This window comes from Dendrobium catenatum, unplaced genomic scaffold (assembly GCF_001605985.2).
Source record: "Dendrobium catenatum unplaced genomic scaffold, ASM160598v2 original_scaffold_125794, whole genome shotgun sequence".
NCBI classification, from domain to species: Eukaryota; Viridiplantae; Streptophyta; class Magnoliopsida; order Asparagales; family Orchidaceae; genus Dendrobium; species Dendrobium catenatum.
Genome location: NW_021444229.1, coordinates 690703 through 715725, shown reverse-complemented (window position 1 = coordinate 715725; position 25023 = coordinate 690703). Strand labels below are relative to the sequence as shown.

At 37.1% G+C, this 25023-nt stretch overlaps 1 protein-coding gene across 1 annotated transcript; it reads right to left on the bottom strand.

Moving 5' to 3' along the window:
• Positions 1-19876, bottom strand: LOC110100593 (exocyst complex component EXO70A1). Its single transcript, XM_020828162.2, has 12 exons — positions 19718-19876; positions 19435-19530; positions 18029-18234; positions 17556-17813; positions 16110-16248; positions 15825-16037; positions 9618-9823; positions 8130-8333; positions 7956-8055; positions 1655-1761; positions 1367-1513; positions 1-187 (listed from the first exon to the last, which is right to left on the bottom strand). Exons 1-12 carry the CDS (start codon positions 19874-19876, stop codon positions 70-72), a joined length of 1953 nt encoding a protein of 650 aa, XP_020683821.1. The 3' UTR covers positions 1-69.
• Positions 19877-25023: the final 5147 nt, after the last annotated feature.

Sequence of the window (25023 nt, the reverse complement as noted above, 5' to 3'; positions counted from 1 at the left end):
ACATATACATAACAGTGATAAGAAGAATAAGCAAACTCGTTAGTTTGGTCAGGACTGAAAGAACATCAGTCAGCGTTTCTGTTCAATCCACGTCTTTCCCTCAAAGAATTCAGCAAGCATTCGCTCCAGATCCTCTGGCGTATATCTGATATATTTCTGAGGATTCTTCCCATTCTCTATGAGAGGCCTGAAACCGTAGCAAAGGCTTGGGTTAAGTGTTGGAACTGGATCAAACTTCTTTCAATTACGAGCACAGAAAAAAGAACAGAAATAGAAACGATGATCAACACATAAGATGCAAAGCCTCCCTTTACAATGAAAAATATGATAAAATTTTCAAAATGCTATAAATGAAATAACATGTAAAATTTAATACAGTTCGGAGGCTAAGTTTACGAACAATATGTAGAATTGCGATGCGAATGACTAAAAAATCAGACCAAGTTGAAAGAGATCAGATAGGAGTGGTTCACTAAGAGTAGATCAACCAAACAAAACAAAGCATGATATGCAATCTAATGATATTGATCATTTTTCAAATATATAATTATGAGGCAATTTTATACATAACATTCAAATCTTGACTATTCATGAAACTATCTCTATTTTTCAAAGTTCACCTAAATATCAAAACTCAAACCTATATTTTTCACTTTTGTAAAATTCGCATTGATTTTATTATGATATGTACAAATACACATATTTTATAGGTGAAAAAACAATCTAATTATTAAATTTATAAATAAATATAGATATACCTATAATTATTCACTTAAATGTAGTCATTGGTTTAAAAAGAAAATGAAGGCAGGCTAAAACTAAACCATGATTAGTATACTTTCAGGTGAAAAACCATATACTAAAAAGTTTCTCTATATAAACATTTTACCAATGATCAAATAAGCCCCAAAGAAAAAAATAAATTAGCTTTATTGGCAAGAATAATAATTCTCAAAATAATTCAAATTTCATGGTTCATGAGTTATACTAAATATGCATATGTTGTTAGAAAATTCAGAAAATGAAATTTATTTGTTCGACCATATGTTCCTACCTTATTAATTTGAGCATTCAAATCTAGTCGTGGCAATGAAGATAGGGGTACATGCATGCAATCTTATTCCTACATTGAAGATAGTGATAGGTACCACTTGAATATTCCAAGTGATTCCTATCAGATCTTCGCCAAAACACCAATATTCCACTGTTTTCAATAGAAAACAGCCACCAAACAGTGGAATTAAACATCCAAATTTTAAGCCAAATCAACCAACCAAAACCAAGGAACATGCTATAAGAAATCTAATATGAATCCACAATATTTTTGGCCTGTAAAACAGTGGAGTCCAGCTTAAAGGGAACTTACCCAAAGCGTTTTATAAAAGATCTGTAAGCTGGCAATAGTACTTCAGCAACTGCAAGCCTAAGAGACTCCCGAAGTTCTGGATCAGGTACAGTCCATTGAGATTGCCTTTGATGAAGCTCTTCGAACTGCATGTTGAAGGACTTGAACCTGATTCAATCAATAAATACCTTAGTTTCTATATTGACATATAAAATTAATAGATATAACATTCTTTTATTTTATTTTATTTTAGTTATTTTCTTTAATTTTATTTTATCTGAAAGTAACATCCTATTTAGGGTTCTCAACCTCTCCTTTACATTTGCCCTTGAAACTCCACTGCTATTGCCCACATCACTTCCACCAGGAACTGAACCACTAGAACTCAAGCTTTGAACTGTGAGGGTCTGCAAAATCTGAAAAACCAAGGATAACCAATAAGGATCAAGAGCATTAGATCCTCAGCAATATAACATGCTCATAAACCCAAGGATACTGTTTAAAAAAGCTATGAGAACCCAAGTTATAATGAACGCCAAGTTTAGATTAAGTTTCCTAGATTATCTTTGCAAGGTAAAATATTTTGTATGAAAAAAGATCAAAATAGAACATAAAGTATTTATAGGGGCAGTTTTAGTCCATTACATTTCTCTATTTTGCATACAAACTACGTATGAGTTATTAACTTGCCTACATGATTGTCAAAGAAGATTTCTGGGATACAGGATACAAAAGATAAATCAAGGGGCTCAGATAAAATACAAATTGCGCTACTTAGAAGATAAACTAGTAGCAATATAATGTAGTATAGAATCTCGGGATTTTCACTTTTGGCACCAAGAAATGCTGGTTAAACCAGACGAAATTTTAGCACAAATTCTTTAACCTGTGCAGTTATTCATGAGAAGCAAATAATCAATGCATCATTTGTAAAAGGTCAAACCTTTCAAGGTTTATAAACAATCCAAAAAAAATTTGCGCCGGGCTCCACTGAGAAAGTTTCGCATTCCAAGTTCATAATGCTTATTAGATTGCATATAAGATACTACCCAAATATTTGGCAAACATTTTATGAGAATTTTATAATCTATTTTCAGGTTTCTCATGGGCACAATACCCTATGATTAATTACCCCCCCCCACACACCCTTTTCACTCTCTCTGACTAAGAGAACTTTCAATTAAGGCTAGTTGGTAGGGCATTAGGTGCTTGGTGTATAGTAACAACGATTTTGATTTTAGAAAAGGGAAATTAAAAATGAATGATAGGGGAACTGATAACAAATACAATCAAGATCTAATTGTTTCATCATCTCAGGTTGTCATGAAACATGATATGCTTAATGAAGGAAGTCAATAAAATATGACCGAATGATACTTGTTGATAACCATGATTATATCATCCAATTAGGTTTTATAGACATAGGATAGATGTTCGTCTAAAGAAACGAATTTAAGTCAACATTAGATACAAATGACCCTTTATTCTATAGAGTCCATTCCATGATTCTGATGGACCAACTGATTTGATTGTGAGGGAATTAAGAAGTTTCCTTATCAAGAAAGAATTGTTTAGGAAGGTTCTTAATCAAATGAAATTAATTAGGAGATGTTTCCTAATTGAAGATTTGGTGAGCAGATTTGGGGGCCGATTTAGAGGGAATTTATTAGGAAATATTTTCTAATTGAAGAGGGCAGCTTTGGAGGCTGATTTGGAGGGGATTAATTAGAAAATATTTCCTAATTGACAGATTTAGGGGCTGATTTGAGAGCTAATTTGGGAGGGAAATAATAAAAAAAAATTGGAGGGAATTGGGGGAGGGTTGTTTGGGTATTTACTCTTTTTTGTTTGCTTTAAATAAGTGATTTTCTAAGGATTAGGGACGGATGTTGTTTGCTGAAATTAGATTGTTCTTAGGGTGTTTGGGCTCTAGCCGGTAGCTAGAGATTTGGGAGAGCCGGATCTTCCTCTCCAATTGAAGATCCACTTGTATCTTGTATTTTCTTTCATAAAACTTTCAATAAAAAAGTATTCGTGTGTTTTATTCCTAATTTTCTTGTCGTTGGTTTTCAAAAATGCTGAAATCAGATTCAGCCAAGACTTTTTCTAAATTTCTGCAAGCACTTCTTAACAAATTGGTATCAGAGCTATCCAATCCGGGCATCCATGGCTAGAAGAAAAGTAGAAGTATTAAGGGGGGAATGGACAATTGAAATCAAATTGTGTAGAAAAGATTTCGGATTTCAAAAAGCTATTTTCAGCAATCCATGAGAAGATCGATGAGAAGTTTGCCATTATGGAGGAGATCATGAAAAAGTTTATCGAGTGCCAAACCAAAATGGCGTCACCAGAGGCAAGGGGAGCCACTAGTGACCAAGGGAGCGGAGGAAACCCTAATCCGATAAGGAAAGGGAACGATCAGGAGGTGTAAATGTTGGGGGAAAAAGAGGGGATGCCACTTTTGGAGCCACTTACAAGGAGAGGAAAGGGCGAAGGAGTGGGACTTTTAGTGGAGCTGTAGAATTTGGAAGGAGAAAAAGATGGGGAGAAGACAAAAATACCATACATGATTTTGCCACCCCTACAACAATATCGAGGGGTGTTCCAACAAGTTCAAAGGTTGAATCATTCGCAGGAACGCGAGTATGTTATAATCTTGAAGTAAGGAGTCTCATCTATTAATGTTCGTCTATACTATTAGCCCCAAATCCAGAATGAAGAGATTGAGAGATTGATCAAGGAGATGATCGAGGCAAGGATCGTTCGGCTTAGTGTCAGTCCATTTTTCAGTCCAGTGGTATTAGTCAAGTGCTTCTACAGCAGTTTCATTTGTTCAACCTTGATAACAATGTGGCACTTTGGGAGAGGAGTATTGATGAACCAGCTAATTTGATTGTGAGGGAACTAAGAAGTTTCCTAATCAAGATAGAGTTGTTTATGAAGGTTCTTAATCAAAATGAATAAATTAGGAGTTGTTTCCTAATATGATCAATCCTTGGATTCACATCGAAGAAAGTTGATCGAAGGATATCGGTGAAACCTTCTTCGTCCCAAGTTAAACCTTACTCAGTTTCCGGATCCACCATTCATGGGTGATTGAGATAAGATCTCCTTAATGCTTTATAGTGTTCTTGAGTATTGATGAAGAGAAAGAAGTTTCTCTTGCAAGTGGAGAGAAAACAATCCCCAAATCTCCTTTCAAAATCTGAAAACAATTTCAGACTTTTCTCCAAAATCTGAGAGAAAATTTCAAATTTCTATACTTAGAAGATTGAGACTTTGGAGGGAGAATTAAGGCTTGAAATCAAGTGGGGTAATAATGAGGGAGAGAGGAGATTGGAGAGAGAAGGACGGCAGATAAGGGAGGCTAGGCCGGCGGCAATGAAGAGGAGGTAGGGAGTTTCTTTCCAAAACGTGAGATTTGATTTTAGAAAGAAATAAGGAGGTTTATGGGTGTTTTGAAATTTCGGCCACAGGGGAATAAAGAGGATTTATGTTATTTCCAAAGGAGTCACTTGAGTTTTGGAAATAATTCCAAAGGGGATCTTGATGGGGCCTGCGGCATGCATGGGCAAGGGAGGAATTTAATGCAAGCAATTAAGGTTTCTTAATTTAGGATTTGATTTAGGAAAGGTTTATTTGAAATCCAATTGTATTTGAATTTCAAATTAGATCCAAACAAAAACTTTCCTAAAATAGATTAATTATTTTAGGAAAGATTTTGAATTCAAATGCAAAGGGAATTGAAATTCAAAATTATCCCAAATTATCTCACATCCAATTAGGAAACTCATGAGGGCAAAGAGGCAATGGGGGGAGGAGATGGAAGGGGCCGGCCGGCGGCTAGGGGATTGGGGCCGACGGCCTTGGGCTCGGGTAGTGGATTGGGCCGTAGGTTTTGAGTGGAGATGAGGGGCTCGGGTGAGGAAAAGGGTTGGCCGACGGTGGAGGTAAGGGGAAGGGAGGGAAAGGGGAGGAGAACCAAGAGCCACCGATGGTGACTGTCGGTTACGACGGGTGGCCCATCCTAGGCTCCACCAAGCTCTCTAACTCTCTCTCTCTCAAGCTCTCACACAAGCTTCAAGAACACAAGTGCAGAAAAATTTTCATAATCATTCATTAACTTCAAACATATGACATGAGACTATAAATAGCCAAATACAAAAGACTCAATGAAATAAAAGACAAACTTACCCTCAAGGCTTACATACGACAATTCTCACTAAAATGGTACAACTGGAAAAATAATAAAAACAAATACATGACACTAAGAAATAGAAAATACATGGATAAGAAAATAAAATAAATAACTCGAAAATATAAAAACTCGATCGTGGCCGTAGATCGGCGGCCACATCTTTGATAAACCTTCCACAAGCTGATGTCCCCATCACTACCAGTACAAAGTAGCAAATAACTCAATTCAAAAGCTGCTACGCCACGCCACCGGATCTGCAACCTTCGTACAAGCAGACAGAAGACGTCAATAAAGTCCCAAAATGCCCCACACGTGCTTTATAGTTTGTATACATATAGGTAAAAAAAAGGGCAAGTGCAATCATTCACCCGCATGGGCCCCGGCGAACGTGTTATTGGTACACATGTGACGTCTATGGATGCTGCGCGGGTCACAAAATTTGAACCTGATCCTCCTAAGCAAGTAAAAAGGAGTAGACAGTGTATAATTATAAAATGTCCCCAAACACTCACATTGGCCCCAATGAGCATGTTATGAGTACACATGTGACGTCTAGGGATGCTGCGTGGGTCAAAAAGTGAATTCAAGTTCGAACCCGATCCTTCTATACGGAGCATAGGAGTCGACAGGGTTCGAACAATCAAACAAATATACGGTGGTGGCGACCGGTATATTTATTTTAATGCATTCATATTAGGCCTTCAAAACCTATAATAAAGAGAATTCACTAATAAGGGCATATAGCCTACGAAACCCGATTCCCTATCGGCAAGTTGATAGGGTTGATAAGGTTCAAGCTTTGAATGAAAATAATCTCAAACACCCCGATGATGGCTGTGTTGAATGTTAATCTCAACCGAAGGGGTTCACAAGCATTTTCAAATCTCTCAAATATTCAAATACCCACAAAAATCCAAAACTCCACAAATCCCAAAATCTAAAGATATTTAAAATTGAAATAATCCATCAAACCACTAAAAGCAAAATCCATCCACCCTTCGTAACATTTTGCCGAGGTGGACAAATTCAAATATAACTTCAGCTCATATAGAGCTAAATGTCTGATTGAAAATATCACTGGGATCCGTTCTCAAACAATCTCCTACCAGTAAGGACGTGGTACGTGTCCTCTAACAGACGGTTTTGCCACCAAATGGCACCGCAGGATAAACGGTTATGACCCGAGGCCCTCTGAACCGAGTGTTTTTGCCGCCAAATTGCACCACAAAATACAGGTTATTGCCAGAACCAATACGTTCCTTATTGGCATCAAATCCTTGAGATATGAATCAATAGGATATAATTGATAGGGCACAAAGCCCTCTGTTAGCTAAGGTGGATTCAAATTTGTCCCCTTAGAAAAATATCCAACCCAGGTCTACAAAGTATCCTTGAACGAAGCAACCTATGGCTGCCGACAAGGATCCTTCTGTTAGGTTGGGTCACCTACCTCCTCTGACTAAGTAGACCAGGGACCACGATGGTCCGGGATGACGGAACCATGGGATCTTAATCGGGTCCATCATTCATTCCCCCACCATTCGCTTTAAGTGCAAGGTGGTGAAATTTTCATTTTTTAAATATCAAACTTTTCAAATTTCCAAATCTAAACCCAATTCCCAAATTCCTTAAAATCATGCTGCTACTATAAGCCGAATATCACGTATCTACGGATATGATGTATTCATTGACAACTAGCCTGAATCGAAGGTTCTCCTCATGATTGGGAGGGGTAATTAACTATAGGGGCTTGTGCCTACAGGAAACTAGAACTCATATCATAAAGTCCTTGCAAAAATGAGGGCGAAATCTCTGGGTAGTGTCTTATCTACAAACCCATCTGACTTCCCAAAATTTATCCCGGAACTAATCCATTAAAACTCCCTCGCCAAAGAAAAAGCAAAAAAGTGCGGGCGGAGGCCGGGGCCGAATTTTCGGAGCCCACATCTGCGTGGGGAGGAATGAGCCAGCGCCTGAAGTCGTCCTTTCGTTCCCTTTTAACGACGCAAGCAAGAGCGTGGTCGCAGGATTTGAGCATGGCCTCTTCTGAAATAGTGCCGAATCGTAGACTCTAACGGGATTTCGGCAGAGTTACAGGTATGGGCCACCGAATGATGCAAGTATGTAATCATTTGAACCTTTTTATTTTTTTTTATTTTTTTGTCTCATGCTTGAGATTTCAACACAAGAATAATTATTGCTGCAAAACTCATTATCCATATACTAAATTATGCCCTCCAAAACATATCAAATGTTCTCAAGTAATAAATAGATATGTAACTTATCAATAAAAATTATTTATCGCACAGGTGGCGCTTTTAAGCTGAGGCTCCAACTACAGTATACTAAAGTACTACTGATAGTAATAAGATTGGTAAGAGATCATATTTTACAAAGCCAGGCCAATCACACCTTTGCCCAAGCAACTCGCCTGTATTGTTTTGCATTTTGCTGAACAATTCTTCTGTGCCTTTGAACCCAATCATCACCAAACAAATCCTTTGCCTCTGACCTGAAAAATATTTTGCCAGTCAGGTGATATTTCTCGAGTGTTACAAAAATTCAAAATTCAGTTTGTTAATATACCTTCGAACAGATCTGACCATGTAATGGAGATTATTCATTAGGAATAGATAAGTCAATGCAGGATCCCTATATTGCTTAGATTTACCATCTAGGTTGCTTTGAAGAGCTTGCATTATCCTCATAGTTACGATTGCAAGTTGGGAATTATCATCAGTCCCAGTTGTTTCAAACTCCTGAAAAAGCTGCTTCAAGGTGAACTGATAGCTGAAACAAAAGTGATATCCATTTGTCAGAATACGCATGTACATAACATAGTTTGAATTTGATGCTCATGAAAAAAATGAGGAAGTAAATCATAATATACATAAAAGATCAACTCTGGAATTGTCACCTGACAATTTTGTGGACACAAATAGGAAAATAACAAAAAATTCTACGCAGTGCAATTTATCATCTTGCATGTAAATATGGCAGATTCGCAAGGCAAGCCACCCGGTGTGGCCGATCAAAATCAACCAGGAGTATAAGTGGCCGATAGACTAACTTTCAAGCGATCAAAAAATAGTGAGGAATGAGAGAAAAATGGTTTGAATCAAGAGTTCTGATTTATTTCACCAGGGATTAACTACACTAGACTACCAACAATGCCTCTATTCTTCAGATACGGACTTATTAACTTAAAAATGGAAATTTTTTAGATATTAGAGAGGTTATTTCAGTTGGCCCTGTCAAATGCCACTAAAGTCACTAACACCTACTCATGCAATTTCATCGCATGCTTCCTAGCTTGCACATCACTTCATGTTACTTCATCACTTGCTCCACAGTCAGACCACATCACCTACATGTTAGTTTCATTTCATATTCCTCAACAAGTATTATCATCAGGACTACTTCAAACAGCTTCATTGCCCGCACTTTTTCAAGCAACATCCGCACATCTTAAGTAAATTTTTTTCCCGCACCATATGCAACTCTATTGCCTACCATTGCAATTTTATGCATGCTACCCTCAGAGTACACATACATCTTCATTAAGAATATCACCATGTACAACACTCATTCATCCACTAGAGGACGCTATTGGTTATCAACTATCTCAATGATTTGAAGAATGCATTGGACTTCCATGTAATGACTCTCTTTGGCAAGCATTAAGCGGTCGAACTACCGACGATCAAATCTACCATTCCAGCGATCAAAGAAAAAGAGGCAAGCAAAGGTGACTTCTCTTCACTGGGCAAATTCTGAACCCGTCCAATTTTCAAGTTCAGTTGAAATAAAAATCTCATGATATGCTTAAGGAATATAATAATAGAGTGAAAAATTACCCAATTCTTTTTCATTTTGAGCAACTGCTTGATACAAAATGGAAGTAACATAAAGGTAGCAATAAAATTATCAAGTAGCTTCAGTATTAAGATGCTTTCCAAGCAAGGACAGTTATCAAATCAGAAGAATGAACTAAAGCCTAATTCAAAATTCCTAAAAAATTACGCCTAAAGACAACAGGTAGAAATCGAAAGTATAATTGAAAATAAAACATACTCAAATAGGAACTTCACGTAGTTAATAACGTAGCTAGTTAGGGGGTGAACTGTTCCATCAAGCACTGTTGTTTTAGTGGCATCTTTTTCAACTGCCTCCTCAAAATCACCAAAAGTTTCTTGGGCTGTCAAAGCTAAGCGCTTTGTAAGATTAAGAGACACATCCCGCATCTCAGAACAAGCTTTCCCTTCAAATATTAATTCAACCTACCATAAATTCAGATATGGAAAGTAGATTAGTGCTCAACCCTCAACAACAACAACAACAACAACAACAAAAGCTATAAAATAAAAATTAGTACATTCAGTGATTCAGATCTCTCAACTGCGAAGTCCACTGAAATATTCATTAACCAAACATATGACCCAAGATACTAACAAACTGGGATCAGATTTATAGCTGGAAAACAATAAGTTCATACCCTAATAAATATGATAAATTTTAAGAGTCGCCAAGTGATGGCTTTGTAAAGTGTTTCAACAAATAATAAAAGACATTCTATCAAGAGAAGGATTATGTCATTATTAGTTAAATAATATTTTGTTAAAAACTCAAAAGCTATTTGTTTTTCTCCAAACAATTAAAAAAATCTTCTATTATCATAGAAAATAAGTTTTTTTCTTCAAAAACAGCACAGACACAATGTTACTTATGTTATCTTTCAGCTTTAACTACTGTATATCTTAGCATCATATAAAAAGTGGTAGGAGAGGACAGATTTTCTTGGTTAAGGTTTTTCACCACCATTTTTTATAGCTCCTGCTAGTGTCCACTAATTCGTGCTTTAAAGTTTATTGAAAGAACAAGCTTTAGATGTCCCTGATCCTATGATAAGGGATAGAGATGGGGATGACTCGGAGCTAATAAGAATAACGTCCCTTGAGATTTTTTTGTACATCTTCCTTCTCAAAAATTTATTTTGACATTCCATTTATTTTCTTCGCTGTATATTTGGTTCCTTGTCTTTCCATGCATCAATTCTTATTTTTTATTTTCTTAGCACCAGAAGGTCTCAAGAATGCATACCTGCTTTGAGAAGTCATCAGTTAGCAAGTGACTTCTTTTATGCTCCTGTAAGTAGTTTTAATTTCTCCTCTTTCCTTCTGGTCATTAATCATAAGCTGAATTCCTAAATTCAGTTTTAGTTTTTCATCTCCACTTACAGTTCTCTTTAAAGTTGCTTTCTGAAGCTGCAAATTTTTCTGCCAACACTTACAAAAATATCTACACCTTGTGAATATTTCCTGCAACTTGCTTTAGAAAATTACCGGAATTTTATTTAGAAAATTGCCTACAGATGCACAAATTTGCAGCCTAGAAAAAATAACTCACATAAATGCAAGATTTTTTTATTTCTGCTTACTATGATTTTAACTTGGGAATGTTCCATAGATCTATTAGGTGGTTGAGTATGCATAAATTTTGGTTCAAGATCAAAGCAAACAATAGATTTCATAATTATGCTTTTTTTTTCACAAGTGCAATTATAACCATTTAATGTATCAGCTTAAATTCTCGTTAATAAACTTCCTTAATTCTACTGGCAGCTATTAATTCAAGAGAATTGAAAAAACAGAAAAAGATCAGTCCAATAATGAAACAAAAAAGACCAGCGCATACAGAAAATATGAACACTTATGTATGAAGCATTGATTGAGTTTCAATGTGCTAAAGTAACAACCATCATTCCATTTACGAACTAGAAAGCTGTCTTTCAAAAAAGGTTAAATTCATTCTGTTTTTTCCCTCCCAAGATCTTCCCGCTTATATATAACTAACTATATATATAATATATTATACATATGTCAAATCTCAGTCATCCCTTGCATTTTGATCCAAGACAGGATAAATCCTTGGGAGCCTCACCTGGATCACGCCAATATCCTCTCTATTTGGGAGCTGAATTTAGTAAGTATTATATTTGAGAAAATTATGTATCAATTAGAAGTTATTTTTTTAATACTAAGACATTTCTTGTATAACTATAAATAGAGATAATTTGTAAATAAGTAGAAGTAATTTTATACCCTTCTCAAATTCTAAGAATTCTAACTCTCTCTCTCTCTCTCTCTCTTCTCCTAATCTCTCTCTTCTCTCTCTCTCTCTCTCTTCTCTCTCTCTCTCTCTCTCTATATATATATATAATAATATTATATATATATATATATATATATATATATATATATATATATAAATATATAATATATATATATATATTAATATATATATACCACGGATTAAAATAGCGTCAGGCGTCGAACAGAGCGCAATCAGTCGAAGGCACAACCCGCGCCTAGGCTTAAGGCCATCAACTGTTATTTACGAGGCGTGCGATTTTTTTCAGCGAGGCGTAACGCCTCGAGGCAACGTGAGGCGACGCCTCATTAGGATTCGACGGAGCTCACAGCGAAGAACAAATTCCTTATCTTTCGGCTTTCTTCCTTTGCTCATGCAGGTAATGGGCTTCCAGTACCGCTCGGTACCGAGCGGTACATGCTCGGTACCGAGCGGTACATAGTTGACATAATATTTTATTATTTTTTGTCATTATTTATAATTTTAAATTAATTTATTTTAATCGTTTTGAGGCTTACATCTCGCCTCGCTTAGAAAAAACGCCTTGATTCCCGATTTCGCCTTTTAAAACCTTTATATATTGATAAGGGCATCAACAGATGCTATCGACATGTTTATCGACGGAGGAATCGCAGATCTACGGCCATGATTCAGCTCCTCTACTTTTGATTCATTTTCATGATATGTTATTTAGTTATTTGTCATTTTTCGTTTTTACCCCTTTGGGGAGTTGTTTTGTTATTGTAGCCCAGAGGGAAATTTCGTACTTTTCTTTTCATGAGTGGAGACCTATATATAGTGGTCTCATATATTGTAATTTCTTTGATGAATGTTTAATGAAATTTCTTATGTTTCTTCTTCTTCTTGTGTGATCACAAGAGAGAAAGGAGAGAGCTCGAGGTGAGCAAGTGCAAGGCCCACCAATCGTTGGAAGGGTCCACGGCTCGTGGTAATTTCTTCTTTTTATTTTATTTGTGCTTCCCTCATCTTCCTTCCCCTCTCCATCCGTCGTCCCCTTCCCACTCCATCCACCGGTTGCTTAACCTCTCCCTCCCACTTCATCCTCTAGCTCCACCTCCTCAAGTCCAACCACCATCCAAGCCCACCTCCACCCGACGGCAAATTCCTTTCCCCCCTTGGACCACCAACCACATCCCCATTATTCATCATAATGACTCCCTAATTTAGATCTAGCATTAAAGGAAGAAATTTGTGAATTTCAAAATTCAAATTTCTAAATTCAAAACTTTCCTTATTTGCAAAATCTAAATAATGAAAGTTTCCAAATTGGAAGCTATTCGAAATTCAATTTTGAATGATTCATTATTTTCCCGCCTAGTTGTCACATCTTGTTTGGAAAGAGTCTAAATTCCCTCCTAATCCCTCTCCCCTCTCTCTCCATGCCGCCGGCCTCATTTGGCTCCCCCTCATTAATCCTCAATCAATGCATTAATTACAAATTAATTTGAAATCAAATTAGTTCCCTCCGAAATTATCAAAATCTGAAGTTAATTTCAGATTTGGATTAAACCGCGCCTCCACCCTAACCTAACCTAATCCTCCCTCCTCCAAGCCGCCCCTCTCTCCAAACCCTACCTTCTTGTGAAACCCTAGTTCTCTCATGACACTCAAAGCCAAGAGAAGAAGACAACCTCTCCTCCCAACCTCGCCATTGGTGCATGGCCGATCCTGAGGTTGATCACGGACTCGTTCTCAATTCTCAAGGGGAGGTTGACATCATCCGCTCACCATTCTTTGACCCCGGGTTTGGATCCAAAGCCACCGTCAAGGAATACGTGGATCGCATCCTTCCCCACTTAGCGGAATTCATCAACAAACAAAAATTTCTTGAAGAGTGGAAGATCACCGGACGACTCCCCGTTTCCCCACCGCCGGCTACCAATCCGTCAACGAAGGTCCTTGGTGCCATCTTCCTAGTGGTAATATCCTTCTTCATTGGACTCATCTATCTCCGCTAACCCAAAAGAGTGCATGAATGAGGCGGTACTCAAGGTGAACCTCTCTTTGTTAAAAGATGGATTTTGTTACGAGCATGTAATGTTTGCTATTTATCAAGATATTTGATTGGATTGTACGGTTAGCATCAAAAGCACTTCTTTGGCCTAAGCTCCAGATTTTAGCTCTCATTTTTAAGCTTCATTTCTTCCTCTTGTGCTGCATGGCACTCATTAATATTTTTGCAGATCCAGCTTGTCTAGTTAGTATATATAACTTCTCCACAAGAGCAACATCAGCAATGTGATGCGGGCCACTGCCGACGCCGACCGGCAGAGGGAGGGCGGGCTACCCCGCGGCGCACGGAAACAGCCGGAACGGGCGCCGCACCGGCGCGCCCGTTCGATCCGCCGAAGCAGGGACGCGGAGCGGGACGGGGCCGTTCGGCTTGAGCGGAACCGGTCCATTTCTGGACCGGTTTGGCTCAGGTCTAGCCTGAGCTGGGCGGTTCAGTTTGGGCAGCCCACTAGTGGGTTTGGTTGGGTCTTTTGCTTGCTTTAAGTAGGGATTGAGGGGGGATTTCTAGGGTTATGCATTTGGAGTTTTCTCTTAGCCTCTTAGTTTCCTTCTCGTTTTTCTAGGGTTTGTAGTGGGAGATCTTGTCCTTCTCGAAGTGGACAAATTGTATCTTTCTTTTGTGTTGAACTTGCTTCGCTTTCAATACTACATGGATTCCCTTCTCTTTTTTATGATTGTGCTCTAATTTTGAGAGTTTTCCTTCAAAGTTTTGGAGGGTTTGTGCCCTAATCCGAAAATCATCAAAGTGCACAACTCTAAGGATTTTACCGTGGAAAATCTTTGCTTTTGATCTTGTTTTGTTCCTCTCATGCTCATTTGAGAGAAATTAGGGCAAAATCGAATTTGTGAAACCTAAGGCGTATCACAATGATAGGTCGTCATTAGGATTGATATTAGTTTATGCAAGTATTATTTATGGCACTTCTAGTTAACCTTCGAAACAAGAATCCCATCGCAAGTGATTAGTCGTAATTGTGATTGATATTAGTTTGTCAACTTTTTATGGGACATCTAATTAAATTTTTGTAAAAAGAATCCTTTACAATTAGTAATTCATGATTTTTTTTTTCTTCTATTATGCAATAATTAATGTATTTTTTTACCTTGAAATAAAAAACATCTTTACTTGGTTGTAACGCTTGACCATGCATGTGGGTTGAATTTAAGTCATATTTATAGCAATCAAGACATACCGCCTTTCAAACTCAACATTTGGTAGTAGTGGTTTTATCCTCACTGCCATTTTTGGGTATAAGCTTTTCTCAAAAGCATTATAGTGGCTTCATCTCCTATCATAATAGTGTAATAAGCCTCCATCAGGTCAAATGCCTTTCATTTTCAGAAACCATTCAAGGAGAACTTTGTCAACATTTCTCTACACGTCCTAAAACATTATAATTGTTTAATTATTGAGCCCTTTTTTTCGTGCCTTTACATTCCTGGGCTTATCCCTCTCGATATCCACTCCATTGTTGCCAATGTGCTTATTACTTAGAACAACGGAAAGGCAAAGCTCTGCTATGGTTTGGGCCAATCAAACATTACGAACTTCAACCAGTTTTGCTGACCAACGAGGAAATCTAGAGGGAAATAGTTTGCTTCCAATAGATTTTTCTCTGCAAATGAGCTGATATTAATAAAATTAGGGTGATGTATGTTGCAAGTAAAGACTATCATTCGATCCACGTAAATCTAGATCTTGAACAAGTAACTACTCCAAGTTACTTTTATAGCAAGAAAATTATGAGAATATTTTAACTCAGTCTCAAATCTCAGTGATTTAGGGTTATTGACTCCCTCTTGCTATTCAAATCACCCAATTATCATTCAGATCAAAGAGTCTATAATGGCATCCGAAAGCGAGAATGATTGCAAACGTAAGGTTACATCATAAAAAATAGCATGCCACTCTATTTGAAGCTTCCGGCTGCAGCTTCCAAAGCTTTAAATGAAATAAGAGATAAGGCTCTCACTTATAATTCAAGATCAATAATGCATAATGGTTCATCCTCCACATCAAGAAAACAGCACCAGCACTTAATTCGAAAATGATAACTCAAAAGAACTTGTACAGCATAAGTCAGCAGTTAAGCATACCTCCGACTGAAGCTCACGCATTATTTCATACATATCTAGAAGCACAAACAACTTCTCTGGTGATCTCTTGCTCTTAGCAACAGCCTCCCCAAAGCTGAAAAGCATTAATACACTATCTGCAGTTACTTCAGCAAAACACTGATCCTTCTTGACATTGATATCATCAAAAATTTGTTCACAAATTTTTCGCTCTGCAGCAAATAGGAGTTTCACCTGTTTCAAGTACGGTCAAAAATTGAAAGTAAAAGTACAGAATTTATTGTTTATATCAAGATGAGAGCCTACAGCAATTCGCATATAGTGAATCCAGTTTCCAATTTTGGCTTCTAAAACCTCCCACGGCATCTTCTGCACATCATCTTTATTGAGCCTTTCCACTCCAAGTTTCCGGAGGCTCGATTCTAAAGCCGAAGAACGTGCTTCACTGAAAGCCAATTGTGTATAAAGAAAATTGCATAGAGAAGTCGATGAATGATTCAGTTTCATTGTATTTGAATTCAACATTTCGTAATACAACTACAAAGAACCAGTGTTCAACAAGGAAATAATTTATGAATATTAATAAAAAGATTATCTAAGGTAATGTTGTCTATTATTCCGTAAGACTATATTTTGTACTTTTGAAAAACTCCAATGCAAAAAAAGGATCTCTACAAACAGCAGGAAAAGACCATGGAACTTTCTAGAACTTAAAGAAATGAAGGCCTTTCAAAAACTTAACGAAATGATGTCTGTACTCTACTCCCTGAGAAGACCATTCTTTGATAAACGGGTAGAAGAAAATGATGTTGACCCGTATAAGTTAAAAAAAAAAAAAATCAAAAATCAAATAAAAAAATACCTCACCTGCCCTCTGTCCGGCGCCGAATTCAGCACGTCGCTGATATGTCCGTGTCTTTTCTTCCCACGATCATCCGCACCGGAGCCCACAAATGAGCATTCCAAAAATTCATGATAAAAACAACTTATCAATAATAGTTTGTGAATGCACATAAAACAAGTAATATCATATTCCTGTACATTTCATCAATAATAGTCAGAACAAAAAGAATGATATGAAACTGTGAACAAACTTACATGTGCGGAGTAGACTATCTTCCACAAAACAATCAGCAACCATTTAATGATATGCTATTCCGTAATGAAGAATCGGTTATGCATAAGAAATTAGATTAAGGTTGTAATTTAATGTCAGACTCTATAGACAACATCAGAACTACACAAGCCATATTTTGTTACAGCACTCAGTGAACATGATAAAAGTTGTATTAGAAGCACCATCAAGTAATTTAGACTCCAATTTCAAATCCTTCTTTTTTTCCTTAGTGATAGCACCAATAAAATTAATTGCTCAACAATTAACATAGCATATGCACTATTTTAAATCATCCATCGGTTCAACTTGTTGGTCAACCATCATTAATCCCACTTCTCTAGAGTGTCTATTAGCAGTGAGCTCTACACCTCCATATAAGCCGCATGAACTCAAAACTTACATCCAAGCTAGTTTGATCCCTTTATCCTTCACAATTTCATAACCAAGCATTATGTATCTAACTCAAAATTTCATAACCGATTTCAATATAAAAAAATAGTAAGACACATCAAGTAAATCAGGTCCCCTTGTCCTCTGATTTTCATCATGCAGTTCTAAACAACAACAAGAGCAATATAGTAGAACCAATACAAAAAATGGGACCAACAGAGAAAAGTAACATTTGAGGGTTATACCAATAAAACTTTAGACATTGGTCTTGTTTTCCAGCTTGAACCATCTGTTGTGCCAAGTCATGCAGCAAAGGCAAAATCCTTGGTGGAATGAGGGTCAGTGGTTTGTATATGGCAATATCTAAGCCATTGGCTTCTTGATTAGAATTATTGGCAGATGAAGGATTCTTCACTCTCTCGCCCTGCTGAGGATGTAACCCAGCCGATGGCCGCAAAGAACTAGGAAGGCAATCAAACAGACGGTCCGGCTCCACTGGCTTGCTGAAAGAATATAAAAGGAATGAACATAGAAGGTACTAGATGCAATTTTGTCTCCAAATAAATGAATAAGAATTCTCGTTATTTCTTCATTAAGAACTTTTTTGAAATACGCAAGAAAATTTCCAAAGTAACTAAAGACGAGCATCTTTTTATTTTGAAAAATAAATTTAGAGAAAACATGCTAGTACATAACCATTAAGTGCTGCTGAATAAACCTATAAGTAGATAGGAGCTGCTTAAATTCATCATCAAGCTTCACAATGGCCTTTGAGAGCAACGTATTGGCATGGTTAAGCACCCCATCAGGGCCCTTGAATCCTTTAAAAGAGCTGAAAAACTGAACAATGCTTCTCAACTGGCAGATTGCTTCCAAATAGCTTTCTAGGTCCTCATATGGACCTCTCAGGATCTTTGCCTCGGCCTACAATGCAAAAAATAATAATAATAACATAATGCATGCCCAACAAAACCCAAGTTCTCACAACCACAGTGACTGATAAGCCAGCATGAGCAGTTTATCATAAATAACAATATTAATATTCTTTTTTTTTTCTATCTTCATTCCTTCAAAAAGATTTTGCAAGAAAAATTGCATGAAAAATGTAGAAGAATCTTGTGGGTATCAAATATAATTCCTCAACCCGTCCTACATAAGATATTGTCCATTTGACCCAACTCGTCACAGATCATGCTGAACCTCGCTCTTTTTTAACTTCCAAGCGGTTACTCATCCTAAGAGCACTATACTATGAGCATAATTAATTATGGAGTTACTACAAACACTTCACTCATTACAGCAAAAGGCATCTTTATGCTATGGCCGAACTCTTTACTTATATAGTCCAGTATACTTTCCTCTACTTGTCATGTAGGATTTAGTTCATTCATGCACCTATTTTCTCATAGAAGTTTTTCAACCTAAAAAAGTATCAAGAACTACTCCTTATAACAACCCTAGCAATCACACATCGCCCTCATCAAACCGTTCTCTTTAGTTTTAGGATGTCACTGGCACATCAACTTTAAATTGGCTCATCCCCGAACCACACATCAAAATAGAGGAGGTCAGACTCTAATATCATTTGCAATGCCTCATGCCACACTATGCAAGGTATCTCCACTTTGGAGAAGCCCTCGCTATATCAAATTGAACATTACATTTGTATTCTTTTTCATATAATGTCTCAAGAGCTCATATATCTCAAGAGTCCTCCACAAAAAGTACTTTAAACTATAGAGTTTACAAGTTGTTGCACCAAAAGGTGAATTCTGTATTAAGGCCTAACTTTTTATTTGTATAGCCCAGTATCATTCGCTCCACTCCCCGCACCCCTATTCTCATAGAAATATACCATCATAGAAGCCTAGCAAGAGCCACTCATTGTCCAAGCCCCATCCCCGGCAATCACTCCCCGCCCTAATCAGACCACACTCTTCAGATTCAGAATGTCACACCAAGAAAGAACTATAAATTGTTAATTGTAAAAAGCACTAAATATCCTTAAAAGTAATGCAGGCGAAGGTGTAAATATTTTTTTTTCTTAAAATTAAATAGCAAACAGCAACATTTGACAATGTATGAAGATTAGATCCCAAAAACAATTATGAAACAGTGGCAAACCTTGCGCTTGAGATCAAATTGAGCCAATATAACATCCGCAGATTTCAATGTCTTGTCTATATTCTCTTGCGCCCTCCTAATAGCGTGCGTCCGCACCTAAAAGAAAGATTTTATAAACCAGAATTTGAAAGGACCCAGGTATCCCTGACCATTTTCAAAGAAGCAAAGAAACTACGTTGTATTACGAAATCCCCACAGCAACGCCCAGACAACCCCGCCACCATCAAATTATGGCCTTCAAATTCAAGGAATCGACAGAGAATGAGACTGGAAAACAATAGACCTGGGTGGGGCGCATGGCTGCTTCGAGTGAGGAGAGACGGTGGTCGAATGAGCCGATGATGGTAACCATTGTCTCTTTAATCGTCTGGCTCTTACGCAATGATTCTCTCAAAAAGTTCACCCTCTCATTTAGGGATTCAATGGCTTGAGGAAGTCCCATGGCTCAGTCCCCTTCGCTCACGACCTCCTCTCGCCGATCTACGTGAGAAAATCCCTTCCTCTCTCCTGTGAAATATTAATCACTCGCTACATATATTATATATAACCGTCACCTCCCAACATTTAACATTCCAACTTAACGTAATCTACATACCATGGAGATAATTATAATTTGTTGAGCTACACAAATGATGTGGACCTAAAATGTATTTAAAAGTTCATACAATGGAAAAAAAAATACATGCTAATCATGTCATTATGTCATTCATGCATGTTAAATCATATTTATATTTATATAATTGCATATTATATATAAACATGTGAGTAAAGCATATAAGAAAATAAACATTTCATTTTTCATAACTTGTCGTTATATATCTCTTTTTAAGTCAAGAATCAACATGACTATTTATATATCTTGCATGAGTGGCAGAGCCAATATGGGAGCAGTGGGGGCACGTGCCCCCACTGGATTGCAAACTTGCCTCTAGCTTTTATGGAGTTGAAGGCTTGCAGTGTAAAGAAATGTTGAGAGTTGCCTGTAGTGGAGCTTGTGGATGATGGTATGTTTTCCCATAGTTCTGCTAGAAAGCATGCAGTACTCTTTTAGGAGATTGGGTGGACAGAGGATGTGAAATCTAAGGTGATTAACATCTATGTAACAATGGCTCCGGCTATTTTGTAGAGCCATGTGTGATATTGGAAATGTGCTGCTAGGTTCCGAGCGCAGGAGGTGTTGAACTTGTTGTTAGCATGTGGGATCAGATCTGCTGGCTTGACCAAAACACAGCTTCATTGAAATGCTTTTGTGCATGTGTATATACATATCATATTATTTAAAAAATAATTGATTTATAATAAAGTATTTTGACCAAAAATAGCAAACAAAATTTTTTTCTTTTTATAAATTTATATTATCAAACTATGAATGTGTAATAACATAGAATAGAAATTCTTTAAGCTAACAAAATCAATATTATTAATTTTAATTGTCCAAATGAAGAAATTAGAGATGACTTGGAGAACTATAGATGTATAACTTTAAACATCAATAAAATTGATAATTAATTAGATTTTTGAATAATCACATGAATTTTTTATTAATTATTAATAAGTGGGAAATTATGAGATGCTTTTAAACAATATATTTTTAATGCTATAAGCAGCATGAATTGAGAGCGATTAAATGCACATATCAGACATAATAGATTGAAGGGTTGGAGGAAATTTTAAGAAAAAAAATTTGCAAATGTGAGTTAAAGTTTTAATTATGTCTGACATTTGTTATATAAGAGAAAGTAGATATCCATAATTGTAATTACAATTAATTTGCAATTGATGAGGCAAAAACTAACATATGATTATATTGTAATGGTTGGAAATTAAAGTGTTAGATCCAACCATTTTGTAAATTTAAAGTTTTAATTTTTATGATATAATCTCATTTTTTAAAGTCATTTGAATATGGAATAGGTTTAAAATTAGCATTGAGAAAATGTAGAAAATGAACTTTAGGGAGTAGTTCAATTTTTTTAAGAAAAAACTCTATGCATTATTATATATTTTTTCTAACTATTCTACTTATTAAAATTTTAAATACATATTGAGAGTAATTTGAAAATCATTAATTTTTGCCCGACTAATAAAAATTTCTAGCTCTGCCTCTGTCTTGTAGGATGAAACAACGTTCATAATCTTTATCTTTATCAACATAATCGGCATGGTAGGCTTTCCTAATTTATGTCGTGTTTGTCACCTTTGTGCCCTTTAGCTATCTATCAAGCTCTTGTGAAAACCTTCAATTTAATGTTTGTCGGTTGCAAATAACCCAAATTGATGCGTACATAGAATTGAATCTTCTTCTATACATCTTTAGAAAAATTCCAACTTTATCATAAATTTAGTCAAATTTCTCAACTTGCCCGCTTATATTGATTTTATTTCGATCTATCAAATTGTAGAGTTTCTTAATCCTTCCATCATGTAATTATACATTCAATGTCATTTATGATATAGCCATCATTCATACACATCATGGTATGTGTACACCAATGAATACATGTGCAGGTACTCATTCGTAGGTGTCTTGCAGTTATGTTTGGGTTGAGCGAAAGGAGTTCTAACTCCACTCTCGAACCTACTCATTTGAGGAACTTGCTTAGGAGATTGAAGGAGCTTAACACTGGAGCATAGTAGACGAAGATCGGTCACCACCTCCAGGCAGTCTCCCCTAGGAGGGTGACCTCCAAAGTTCCGCTTAGCTAAGCAAAGTTGTATTCGTCTAGCCAGAATCAAGATCTCTATATCTGATACATCGTAGAGCTACCAAGATATAATGACTTGCCCCTAAAATATCTCCACATATGACCCATGTTCATTCTTAAAAGTTACTTGCCCTTTTGCCATAATGGAGTGACCTAGATTACTCCACCATATCCCATCTGCAGCAACTGAAAAACACTTGCCCCTCACCATCTCAATGAGGTGAACACAACATTCTAATTAGTCCAGCTCACCCTCCTAAATTGTCCATCAGCTCAACACCTCCAAAGATATCAATATAAACTGATGGGATAGCTATGTATTAAGACCCAACTCATGTTTCCTAATGAACCCTATAAAAGGGAGTAAAAAGGCAATGAAAATAGGTTTGACTCATATTCAAACTCCATATTCAAATTCGAGCTTCCGATCAAAGATTCAATTTTTTCTCCAGAATTTCAAACTGAAGATCCCAGATATAGGGAGATCCCCAAAGGAAATAAATATTGTACTATTATTATTTATGTATCATTGAAGAAGCTCTATAACTCATAGCTCATATTTTTTCCATTATTATTCCTCTGGCTTGGATAATGAAGGTTTTCCTAGAGTTTATGAACCCTCAGATCTTATCTTCTTACTCTTCTCTTTATACACAAGCTTCATAACATTCTCCCCAGTGGTTCTCAACTCCCCCGTGGTGATAAGTACCACTTGGTATCATCCACCGAATAAAATAGGATTCAACATGTGATAACCCAAAATTTTCAAATAATTTAAAAAAAAAATTGAATTTCATCATTGTGCCTTACTGAAGAAGGAAGAGGAGGAAGGGAATGAAACAGGAGAGAGAAAATAAAGAGAAAAGCTAATTTTAGCCATCAAATCGCTTCGCCATTTTTGTCAAACTTGCTCAGATTGTGGTAGGTGATTTTGATCCTACTTCTGTTTTTAAATATTTTGATTTCAACCATTTGATTCTCCCCATAACTAATTGTATTACATTTTTCTTAGTTTTATTAAACTTCTGTGTAACCTTTATATGACATCTTATTGATTATTCTAGAGATTTTAAATGTAACAATTTTGAATTTCATTAGGTAAAATAGATGTTATTAAATTTTGTAAATTTTTTCTTTAATGTAAGTATGTATTTTTATTTAAGTTTATTATTCATTTAAGCATTGTAAATGAATATAGACATGCAGTTAAGTAAAACTTGATCACTATTATAGTTAAAAATATATGATATTAATATGTGTAAAAAACAAGTTCGTTGGTCATTATTAATGTTTCGCTAATGGTGGCTTGAGACAAACTGTTATATACATGATGGTGGGCCAACGGAATTTCTTTAAAATATATGGTTTGATGTTATCCTTGACTTATTTACATGATATTGATTAGGAGTTATAAGGGTTATTATTGTAGTGATGGTCAAAAAAGTGACAACTCTATTTATTCAGCCAATGATTATTGGCTGCACTTATACCGAAAACACTACTTAAGCCAAGACTTCTTACTTGATTAATATGATTATTGAAATGCATGTTATTGTTACACTGTTCTTATTACTGTACAAATTTGTTGTTACTACACGAATTTACTAGTATTGTTGTCGGTTTATTAATACCGATCGAATTCCAATATTGCAACTGATATTAATACTGATGCTACTACTAGTATACTATTACTATTATTGCTACTGTTATTGATTCTCTTTATTGTTTATTGATTATGAGATATATTGAGCATGTCATTATGATATTATACTTATACTGATATAGAATATATATGATTACTATTATTAGTTTACTGCATTGATATTTCTACTTCTGGTTTACTGCATTGATATAATTTATAATGATATTTATCGATGCTTTTGTTTTACTTATATATACGGACTAGTATGATGGATGCTTTATGGTTTTGACAACTATAGTGGTTTACTAGTTTTCACTTTGTACTACTTTACTAGTTCTCGTACCATACTTGATACGTCCTCAAAAATTGCCTTGATCGAGCACGAATCTCGAGGCATATTCAAATTGGATTTTTTTTAGGAGACTTACAATCAAATCGAACATCTCAAAGGGACGAACCGAACAACACCGAAATTGGTCCAACCCAAGCCCAAATGGGTCCAAATCGGGGGCCCGGACCACATTTCGAAGGGTTAAAGCATTATTTGAATAATGAAATTATATCTAAATATGACATGCTTATAGTCAAATCGAGCGTCTCGGCGAGACGAATCCAACGAGCCCAAGATCTCTGAATTCCGACACTGTTAAGTCACTTAAACAGTTAAAAAACTCTCTACGATCGGGGGAATCAATACGAGCCATCCGATGGAGCACTCTGAACCTGCCCCGGATCTTCTCTAGATTTACGGGGTGCGCCACTCATGAAAATCTATAAATAGACCCCCACTCTCTACATGAGGGGGACCTTTGGCTTGAGATTGAAGAGAGCTCTGAAGCTTCAAGAGCTCTAGCACCACCGCCGCCTGTCTCGGACCATCACGCCCGGCTGTCGCCTGCCGGTCGACAACCGCCCGGCCGCCGCCTGCCTCCGGACCACCAGCCGCCGGCCTGTCGCCGGACAACGGCCGCCGCCTGTCGCCGGACCACCGACGGCCGTCGCCTGTCGCCGGACCACCCGGTCGCCGCCTGTCGCCCTGTAACCACCCGCAGCCGCCTTCGCCGGACCACCGCACTGCCGCGCGGACCACCGGGCCGCCGCCTGCCATCGAACAACTGCCCGGCCGCCGACCACCGGCGCCGCCTGCCGTCGGACCCACCGCACGGCCGCCGCCCTGCCGCGGACCACCGGCCGCCCGCTTGCCGTCGGAACAACGCCAGGCCGCCTCCTGTCGCCGGGACC